We start from the raw sequence: 11,427 nt of genomic DNA on the forward strand, positions 1-11,427 counted from the left end.
TTTAAAAAATGTGAAAAAGGTGAACAGGTAAACGACAATTCAGTAAAAACTAGTAAGTAGGCCAATAAGAGCAGGAGGCCTGAGTCTGGTGATATGAGAAAGCAATGCAACGACACGCATACTTCTCTTCCCCCCACCTTGGCCATAAGCAGTGGAAGAGAACAAAATATGATACAATTCATACTGCTAGTCAGAGAACAAAGGGATTACACACACACACTCTAAGGGTGCCCCCTCCATTTACTCCCAGAAGGGAGGGGAGGGTGGATGGAGAGGGGACGGGAGGGTGTCTGTGTGAGGGGGGGGGGCTAACTCCAGTTGCAGTTGTCACCCACAGTCAGCATAGGCCATGGAGGGAGTTATATTCCATGGACATTACATTATATTCTATGGACATTACAAACCATGTTATATATTTATGATTAAATGCCCAGGAAGAGCCTTAAAGAATAAGTTGACAAGATGGAAATGTTTAATTATCAAGTACCTAGGAATTTAATTATCAAGTACCTAGAAATTATACCAGAAAGATATGGAGGTCTCATACACCCCAGGTAGTGTGGTTGCTGACCTTGAGCCAGACATCTTGGAGAGTGAAGTCAAATGGGCCTTAGAAAGCATTGCTAATAACAAGGCCAGTGGAAGTGATGATATTCCAGCTGAACTATTTAAAATTTTAAAAGATGATGCTGTTAAGGTGCTACACCCAATATGCCAGCAAGTTTGGAAAACTCAGCAATGGCCAGAGGATTGGAGAAGATCAGTCTACATCCCAATTCCAAAGAAGGGCAGTGCCAAAGAATGCTCCAACTACCGCACAATTGCGCTCATTTCACACGCTAGCAAGGTTATGCTTAAAATTCTACAAGGCAGGCTTAGGCAGTATGTGGACCGAGAACTCCCAGAAGTGCAAGCTGGATTTCGAAAGGGCAGAGGAACCAGAGACCAAATAGCAAACATGCGCTGGATTATGGAGAAAGCTAGAGAGTTCCAGAAAAACGTCTACTTCTGCTTCATTGACTATGCAAAAGCCTTTGACTGTGTCGACCACAGCAAACTATGGCAAGTTCTTAAAGAAATGGGAGTGCCTGATCACCTCATCTGTCTCCTGAGAAATCTCTATGTGGGACAAGAAGCTACAGTTAGAACTGGATATGGAACAACTGATTGGTTCAAAATTGGGAAAGGAGTACGACAAGGTTGTATATTGTCTCCCTGCTTATTTAACTTATATGCAGAATTCATCATGCGAAAGGCTGGACTAGATGAATCCCAAGCCGGAATTAAGATTGCCGGAAGAAATATCAACAACCTCAGATATGCAGATGACACAACCTTGATGGCAGAAAGCGAGGAGGAATTAAAGAACCTTTTAATGAGGGTGAAAGAGGAGAGCGCAAAATATGGTCTGAAGCTCAACATCAAAAAAACCAAGATCATGGCCACTGGTCCCATCACCTCCTGGCAAATAGAAGGGGAAGAAATGGAGGCAGTGAGAGATTTTACTTTCTTGGGCTCCTTGATCACTGCAGATGGTGACAGCAGTCACGAAATTAAAAGACGCCTGCTTCTTGGGAGAAAAGCAATGACAAACCTAGACAGCATCTTAAAAAGCAGAGACATCACTTTGCCGACAAAGGTCCGTATAGTTAAAGCTATGGTTTTCCCAGTAGTGATGTATGGAAGTGAGAGCTGGACCATAAAGAAGGCTGATCGCCGAAGAATTGATGCTTTTGAATTATGGTGCTGGAGGAGACTCTTGAGAGTCCCATGGACTGCAAGAAGATCAAACCTATCCATTCTTAAGGAAATCAGCCCTGAGTGCTCCCTAGAAGGACAGATCGTGAAGCTGAGGCTCCAATACTTTGGCCACCTCATGAGAAGAGAAGAATCCTTGGAAAAGACCCTGATGTTGGGAAAGATTGAGGGCACTAGGAGAAGGGGACGACAGAGGACAAGATGGTTGGACAGTGTTCTCGAAGCTACGAACATGAGTTTGACCAAACTGCGGGAGGCAGTGCAAGACAGGAGTGCCTGGCGTGCTATGGTCCATGGGGTCACGAAGAGTCGGACACGACTAAACGACTAAACAACAACAACAACCTAGGAATCAACAAAATATTACTGAAATGTCAAAAATATATACTGTACGTACATTTTATAGAATAATAATAAAAAAGCTGCTGGAAAAGAGCTGGAAGAAGAAGAAATAAAATTCCTCAGTGTAGTAGAATATATCGTTGTTGTAAGCCAAAAAATGGCTTATCTTCTGAGTTAGCCAATAAAACTCAGAGACAAGAGGAGTTAGGAGTCCATTATGTTTATTGCAAAGCAATAAGATTACAGTCGAATCTTTTCGGAATACTGCAACCCCGCCCAAAGGTCGGGCAGGAATTTATAACATTTCAGACAAAGGATTTTGATTTAACCAATCACATAAAGCATTACATCATTTAATATTTTAATATTCATCATTATCTCATTTCATATTTAATACGTATGTCATTACCTAATCTAATACGCATGTGCAATAAGCATTGCTAACTAGGCCAAGGATTGCTAACTAGGCCTTTGATTCTCAATAATACGTTACATTGTGAGATAGTATGCGTGTTGGGAACCTGTGTTACGTGTACTATGTAACAATTTGTGTTCTAGCTTATGAATTACATCTTTGTGATTTGCGTGTTAGCTGACCTTCTGTTCTGGTAAAAGAACGGCATCTTGCTAAATCATCAGTTTCTTAAAGCAACAGGTTACCATAATTCACTATTATAAGCATATTCCAGGATTTATAGGGATTTACATTATCATCTTAATTCGGGCCCTTTGGGCCCCTGCTACATCGTAAAGCCCAACATTAGAAAGGCTAAGTATTTGAAATGGAATCCTAATGCTATGAATGACAGCAGAGTTTTGCTAAAATCCTGCAATCAGCTATCCAATTGCATAGAAGATAGAGAGAAGAGGACAGGGAATTTGTTATTAAAGATAACTGTTTCATAATGGCAGTGCTAGATGATGATGATGATAATAATAATAATAATAATAATAATAATAATAATAATAATAATATACACCACCCATCTTTCTGGGTTTCCCCATATTAAAAACACAATAAAACACAATAAAACATTTTCTCTGGTAAATAAGGACACTTGGAGGGTCTATATTTTACTTGTTATTTTGTATTATATTTACTGTTTTTAATTAGGTTTTTATAATTTTGGATTATGCGGAATGCTTTATCGGAGTGGATGTAGCAACCGAGTAATTTCGTTGTTCCCGCAAGGGGACAATGACAATAAAGGTATCTTATATCTTATAATATTTGTTGGAAGGAGGTTGGGAGGAGGCCAAGCACGGACCCAAGTATTGGCTCAACTTCAGTGACCGGCTCCTCCAGAGCCCTTGACCTCCTACCAGACAGTGTGATGTCACACACACGGGACCGCCTCTCCTGGTATGCCCCGCGGAGGACCTTAAGGTCCACAAACAACAATATTCTGGAGATCCCGAGCCATAAGGTGGCTAGATTGGCCTCTACTAGGGCCAGGGCCTTTTCAATATTGGCCCCAACTTGGTGGAACGCTCTTTCACAGGAGACCAGGGCCCTGCGGGATTTGTCATCTTTCTGCAGGGCCTGCAAGACAGGGCTGTTCCGCCTGGCCTTTAGGTTGGACTTAGTCTGACCCCTGTGTTTTCCTCCCTCATGGCTTGGATTAATGGACTACTTAAAATCAGGCTGCATTTTAAACTTAAATTTTAATACTGTATTTTAATCTGTATTTTAATCAATTGCTTTTTATGTTTTATTGTAATTTTATTGGTGTGAGCCACCCTGAGCCCGGTTTTGACTGGGGAGGGCGGGGTATAAATAAAAATTTATTATTATTATTATTATTAGTCGCATGCCGGGCCCCTCAATCTTGGGGGCAACTTGGTGCCTCTGATGTGGGCCTCGAATCATAGAATCACAGAATCATAGAATCATAGAGTTGGAAGAGACCACAAGGGCCATCCAGTCCAACCCCCTGCCAAGCAGGAAACACCATCAAAGCATTACTTCCCTTGATCTAGATGCTATACTCTATGATTCTATGATTCTATGAATTCTGTAGGTTGGGAAGGAGTCCAGGCAGAAAAAGTACATCCTCTGTTTCAGTTTGTTATCACCTATTAGGTCCTCCTTAGGATGCACAGGACCCTTCTACTCCAGGGGTCTTATGGGAGAATCCCTTCACATTATGAATAACAATGCCTCAATGCCCGGGCAATCGATTTCATGAAATTCTCAAGGTTGCGGACGACAAGATAGCTTCCGATAGCTCTCTGGTTTTGCAAGTCCAGAGTTTCTCCCTGGGGGTAGGTGACAGTGGTCGTCACACTCTCAAGTATCTGGTGCTGGATGTTGCTGGAGAGGTTTGAGAGATCCAGCTGGAGGTCAGTCACTCTCTCAGAGAAACTTGGCAGCATCTGGGCAACGTGCGAGAGGCTGTGAAGGTAGGTGCTGAGGCCTGCCTGTATCTGGTTGAAGCAATCTTCTTTGTTACAGAGGTCTTTCCGACAATGGGAATAATCAACTTGCTCGATGCGCAGGATTTCCTGCACCAGTTGCAGTTCGTACTCACTGCCAAGCTTGAATTCTTTACGCAGATCATTCTTCATGTTAGCAACATCACGCCTAATCCTAAGCACAAATTCCAATTGGTTGAGGACAGTCTCTGGCAGGGGTGTAGCTGAGCACACCCACCACCACAGTGCAATGCTGATCAGGGGGAAAATAACACTTCGTTCTGAGCTCATCCTGCAAAGGCCTTTGAATCTCTTTGCGCTGGACCTTCTCTCACTTTTTTCCCCTCTCTCCTCCTCTCGAGATGCCGGATGCCGGCTTGCTTGTACTTCTGCCGGGAAGGAACACACCAGGAGCAGGAGAGGCTTGGCTGCTGCTGTGTCCAAAGGGGAGTAATAATATATAGAGAGAACCTTTTTTTAAAAATAAGTGGTATAGAACCATATGAGTACATATCCTGCTTAATGACATGAAATTTACTATCTGTTCTTTGAATATTATGGCTTTCTGAAGAATAATGTGCAATATATACGGTAATTAACTTTTTGGGTTAATTAAAACATTAAATTTAATTAAAACATTAAATATTGAAAAACTTCCCTATACAGGGCTGCCATCAGATGACTTGAAATTCGGATAACTCCATACCTTCTAACAGGGGTGCCAAGTTGAATAAAATATTGTGCGGGCACAGGTAAGCTCTGCCCCTCATCGACTGATCACATGTGACAGTGCACACATAACATTTGAATGGGAATGCTCATTAACTTTGGGGGGCCACCCCCTCAAATATTTTATTGTGGGGTCTGAAGTCCCATCATCCCCTAGGAGTTGACTCCCATACCCTACAACATTTCTCTGATGAGAATACTGTAGAGATATTCTAAAGGAAAATGGGACAGCTTCTGAAAATCTGGGACTGTCCATTGAAAATAGGGACACTTGGAGGGTCTACAATATTTGTGGGAAGGAGTTTGTGCCCCCTCAGTTTTGAGGGGTGGAGGAGGCCAAGCAAGGAGCCGAACATGGCTCAACTTTATTGACAGGCTCCAACAGAGCCCTTGACCTCCTACCAGACAGTGTGACGTCGCATGCATGAGTTGCATTCCAAGCCCCCTCAGTCTTGGAGGAACTTGGTGCCTCTGATGTGGGCCTGTATAGGCCATCGGTCTTCATAGTTTTGTTCATATTATGCCACTAAACCCAACTGATTTTACAACCCACTGAATCCCGACGATTCCATCAGGTTAATGCACTGTTCAGTATTTCCTTGCTTTGGTACAATGTGTTTCTTAAGTGGTAGCAGTCATGGACCACAATACCCAAAGCAGGAAATAATATATAGACAGAACCTTTCAAAACAATAAGTGATATAGAACCATTGAGCTGAATGGTACTTTCTCAGTGGTACTTTCTGCTCTTTGAATATTATGGCTTTCTTAATAGTAATGTTCCACCTATATGGTAATTATTATTTTTGAGTTCTTCTTGGTAAATAGATTTTGTCATCACTTGTATAATGCTAGGTCATTGATGCAGAGGGCTTCCATGTCAGTATATCATGAAACCCAGTAAGTAGTTGGGCATTCAGAAGACATGGTTGCCCTTCTGTTTTCTGGGATGATCATGTTTTCTGAAGGTAAAACTTACATTAAAATTAAAAACATTCGGACATAAATGACAAAACAAAAGGAGCCCCTTGAGATCTCACTGGCATGTGAAAGCCGAAGCTGCACAACCCTGGTAAGCTAGGGTTTGGTGGGTGTCCACAGGATGAGATGCCATCTTCCCAATTTTGCCTTTTTGTGTTGAAAGAGGATGGGTCTCCCCTGTACATAGACATATATTATAAATATATGTACACTAGTTTAAAAAGTTCCCCAAATTTCTAGGACTGCTATTATTCAATTGTTATATTGAACCTGGGATGTTGAACTTGAAGAGAGAAGTTTGTTCCTTAGTAATCTTCTCCACCAGCTCCTCCACTTGCTTCCTCTTTCACATTCTTATCCCTCAAGGAGTGTCTACACCCCATCGTTCAGCCCAGACACTGAGGTCCATCTCCAAGGGCCTTCTGGTGGTCCCCTCCCTGTGAGAAGTGAGGTTGCAGGGAACCAGGCAGAGGGCTTTCTCGGTTGTGGAGCCCGCCCTTTGGAAGGTCCTCCCATCAGATGTCAAGGAAATAAACAACTATCTGACTTTTAGAAGACATCTGAAGGCAGTCCTGTTTAGTGAAGTTGTTAATGTTTGATGTTTTATTGTGTTTTTAATATGGGGAAACCCAGAATAAATATATTATTATTATTATTATTATTATTATTATTATTATTATTATTATTATTAAGCATTTTTAAATATCAAGAAACAACTTATTGTGGTCACACCATATAGGTAAATATACCCATATAATAAATACCTTTAACACAATTTCAAAAGCATTCCAAATATCTAGCACTGCCATTACGCAACAGTTATCTTTAATAACAAATTCCCTGTTCTCTTCCCTCTATCTTCTATGCAATTGGATAATTGATTGCTGGATTTTAGCACAACTCTGCTGATTTTAGCATAATTCATAGCATTGAGGGTTGAGAGGATCTGCAAAGAGGTATAAAGAAGGTATAAATTAAAGTAGGGGTGTGTTAGGTCTAGAGGGTATTGCGGAAGTTGTAATGGTTAGAGTTATGTGTGGTGGCGGGGGATGTTGTGGGGTTGGCATGATAGGAGATGAGAGTTGTGCAGGTGGGGGGGGTTCAGGAGTTAGGTTACCTGGACAGTGGATGAGGTCTTTCTCCCTGTGGGGGTGGGCTGGATATCGGGGTGTTGATTGACCTGTGTAGCGGTATAAAGAAGCTGTAAATTAAGGGGAATTTTTTAGAAATGGGGAAACATAAAGAAATATGTAGGGGTCTGGGGGATATTCCTTGGTGTGGGTGCAATGTGTGTGGGGGTGTCGACTGTGTTTGGTGTTGGTGGTCGTTCACTGGTGGTGGGGAGATGTGGGGTCGACTGTGTAGCGGACTTGTGGATAGTCTGGGTGACCTTCTCTTTGTAGCGGCCTGGTGGTTGTTCCCTGGCAGTGGTGAGATTGGGGGGGGGGATATTCCGGGAGGCCTTCTGCGGGGTGTGTGGCCGGATGGGGGGGGTGCGGACTGTGTAGGGGGCTTTCCAGGAGGCCTTCTCCTTCTAGTGGCCTGGTGGTTGTTCCCTGGTGGCAGGCAGATGAGGGGGGTCTGTTTTGTGGCGAGATCTCCATGGAGGGTCGGGATTGTGGATCAGGCAAGATATCAGCGGAGGGTGCGGATTGTGCATCGGGAGGGATGGTGAAGGGCGAGACCTTGGGGGGGGGGCGGGGATCCTGGGGAGCGGCCTCATGTCGGGGCGGCCTGCTCCCTGCCGGTGTCGGGATGGGTAGGGGTGCAATCTATGAGGTGGGTTGTGATCCCTGGGGAGAGGTCTAGTGTCATGGCGGGTTGCCCCCTGTGAGAACGTGGATTGTGGATCCGGCAGAATGGGGAAGGCCGCGACCTATGGGGGGATCTCTGGGGAGTGGGGGGATCTCTGGGGTAGGTACCTCCGTGATGGGAAGGGGTCCTTGGGGAGTGGGCAACTGTTGGGGTGGCCTGGTCCCTGACAGCAGTCTGGTCTCCGGGGTAGGCTGTGTCCCAGGCTGGTGGGGTGGATGGAGAGTGGGTGTGATTTTGGCAGTATGTTGTTTGGTTGGGTGGATGGGGAGTGGGCGGGATTTTGGCAGTATGTTGGATGTTGTTTGTTGGATGTCCACTGGAGGGGGCAATTTTTTTGTATACAAATCCAGGTTTCTACCTGTCCTAGGTGTGTGTATGGACAATGTAAGTGGATAGAGACACTCTCACATGTGCTCCCAATGTTGTGGGCAAATTTGAGGTCGATTGGGTAAGTGGTTGTGGAGAAAGGTTCGTTTGAACAAACATGCATCCTCTACATTTTTATATATAGATATAGATAAAATGTACCTATATATTTTTGACAGTTCAGTAATATTTTCTTAGGGACGTGGGTGGCACTGTGGGTTAAACCACTGAGCCTGGGGCTTGCTAATCAGAAGGTAGGTGGTTTGAATCCCCGCGACGGGGTGAGTTCCCGTTGCTCAGTCCCAGCTCCTGCCAACCTAGCAGTTCAAAAGCATGTCAAAGTGCAAGTAGATAAATAGGTACCACTACAGCGGGAAGGTAAACAGCGTTTCCATGTGCTGCTCTAGTTCGCCAGAAGTGGCTTTGCCATGCTGGCCACATGACCTGGAAGCCGTACGCCGGCTCCCTCGGCCAATAATGCGAGATGAGTGCCACAACCCCAGAGTCGGTCACGACTGGATCTAATGGTCAGGGGTCCCTTTACCTTTACCTAATATTTTGTTGATTTCCAGCTACTTGATAATTAACATTTCTATCTTGTTATGGTGCTGGAGGAGACTCTTGAGAGTCCCATGGACTGCAAGAAGATTAAACCTATCCATTCTTAAGGAAATCAGCCCTGAGTGCTCCCTGGAAGGACAGATCGTGAAGCTGAGGCTCCAATACTTTGGCCACCTCATGAGAAGAGAAGAATCCTTGGAAAAGACCCTGATGTTGGGAAAGATTGAGGGCACTAGGAGAAGGGGACGACAGAGGACAAGATGGTTGGACAGTGTTCTCGAAGCTACGAACATGAGTTTGACCAAACTGCGGGAGGCAGTGCAAGACAGGAGTGCCTGGCGTGCTATGGTCCATGGGGTCACGAAGAGTCGGACACGACTAAACGAATAAACAACAACAACAATCTTGTCAACTTATTCATAAAGGCTCTCCATGGGCATTTAATCATAAATATATATAATATGATCTGTAATGTCCATAGACCAGGGGATGGGAAACCCGTAGACCTTGAGATGTTGCTGGAATATAACTCCCTCCATGGCCTATGATGATTGTGCTGACAACAACATCTGGAGCTAGGCCCCATATTTTCCATCCCCAGGGCCTTTTTCAGCTTGAACTCACCAGAACTCAGCTCCAGCACCTCTCAGGTGGGTGGCATTGCTGTTATAACTTATAAGAGAACAAGGGAGGCATTTGTGGTGAGTTCTGGCACCTCTTTTCCTTGAAAAATGCCACTGCCCATCCCTAAGCTGGAAGAATCAGTTAAATATTTTTAATCATACAGTCATACCTCAGTTTAAGTATGCCTCGGTTTGAGTATTTTCAGTTTAAGTACTCCGCAGACCTGTCTGGAACGGATTAATCCACTTTCCATTACTTTCAATGGGAAAGTTCACTTCAGGTTAAGTACGCTTCAGGTTAAGTACAGACTTCCAGAACCAATTGTGTTTGTAAACTGAGGTACCACTGTATAAGGATGGAGGATTCCACTTCAACAGGCAGCATTTTTTAATTTGGTAGAATGTCCTTTAAAAACTGTGGATGGGAAGAACCACATTTTCACCCTGGAGGATGTTTCCTCTAAGGCGATATACATAAGTGAATTATATTTCTTCAGTTAGGTGACAATCCTAATGAAAATGAATATGGAAAATAAGAAAAATACTTTAGTCAACTAAGAATAATGCACCAGGCAGCAGGGTCCGATATGTTGACAGCCCAATTTAAAATAAATGTGGAAAAGCAGGAAAACCATTTACAGCAATAGATCTCTCCATGCTATATCACTCTGTTCATTTTTTCTCTTTTAGCCACCCTACTCTCTTTCTTTGATCAGCCTGCCTGGCAAGTCAGAATCTCATTCTCCTTATTTATCTGTCTAAATTTCTTTCCATTTTCCTCTCTTACAGGGTTTAACGGAGAGAAATGTAGAAGAGCAGGATTTGAGTGTGTTAATCGTCTCCCTTCTCAACTATGCCTCATACAAGACGCCACAAACAGCGACTGTAACTCTCCTCACTTGTGCTGTAAGAAATAATGATGTGCAGCTCCAGGCCATTGCATGTTTCTTAACCTCGACTACTTGTAAAAAGAGATGGATGTTCAGTCGGGGAAGACAAGAAACTTATTTCTGCTCGTCACAGATAAAGCAGTATATACCACTCAATAAAATATGTAAAAATGCAGGTGTGAAAGTCATTTTTAAAATTTCTGTTGTAAGATATGATTCCACCCCAATTACATTTTAGAATGTTCCTGATGTTTCCTGCTCAGGTTTGAACTTTCTCAAAATCCAAGTGATAATTGCTGTGGTCAAGAGGCTTCCAACTGCATTTTGGATTAGCTGTCTTAGCAAAATAGTTTTCAAAGTCACCTCAGAGCAACACACTACTGTAGTCCAATTTGGAGAATGTGTGAGTGTGAATGATCATGGCCAGTGTTTTGGTCCAGACAGGACTATGGCTGAATGATTGTCCCCAAACACCTGATGTCATTTATATCCCCAGTGACACAGCTTGATCCAAGAGGACCCTTGAGCTGGTCTAAGAGGGTTCAGCCATATCCAAAGATGAACTCCACATCCTTGGCTAGATGAGTACTGAGACAGGTGCAGAAAAGGATCAAAGACTTCTGAGCTCCAGAATTGCACAGAACTCATGGTCCTTCCATGCACACAAAACCACTCCTGTTTACCAAACAAGCCAAATATATTCATTCCAACAGTATCACTTAGGGGTCTAAATCCCTGGTCAATCTCCCGCAAAGCATCCAGATCCGGTAGATCCATCCTATCTCCATTTTCACCAGAGTGAGTTCCAATTTAAACCCTTGTCCAGTTCATTCACAATTCAAGGCACCAGCGTAGCACATTCACTGTTCCTTCTCAGGTGCAATGAGGGTTGTCAGGTTATGGGCAACCTTCACCAGAGGCTTCTTGTTGAGACTGGACATCTAAAC

General features: G+C 43.7%; 1 protein-coding gene across 1 annotated transcript; it reads right to left on the reverse strand.

The window, feature by feature from the left end:
• Window positions 1-4,245: 4,245 nt before the first annotated feature.
• Window positions 4,246-4,806, reverse strand: LOC118077399 (myelomonocytic growth factor-like). Its single transcript, XM_035101020.3, has one exon. The coding sequence runs from the start codon at window positions 4,804-4,806 to the stop codon at window positions 4,246-4,248; it is 561 nt and encodes a 186-aa protein (XP_034956911.3).
• Between the last annotated feature and the right edge of the window lie 6,621 nt (window positions 4,807-11,427).

This window comes from Zootoca vivipara, chromosome 3 (assembly GCF_965207765.1).
Source record: "Zootoca vivipara chromosome 3, rZooViv2.hap1.1, whole genome shotgun sequence".
Classification (NCBI taxonomy): domain Eukaryota; kingdom Metazoa; phylum Chordata; class Lepidosauria; order Squamata; family Lacertidae; genus Zootoca; species Zootoca vivipara.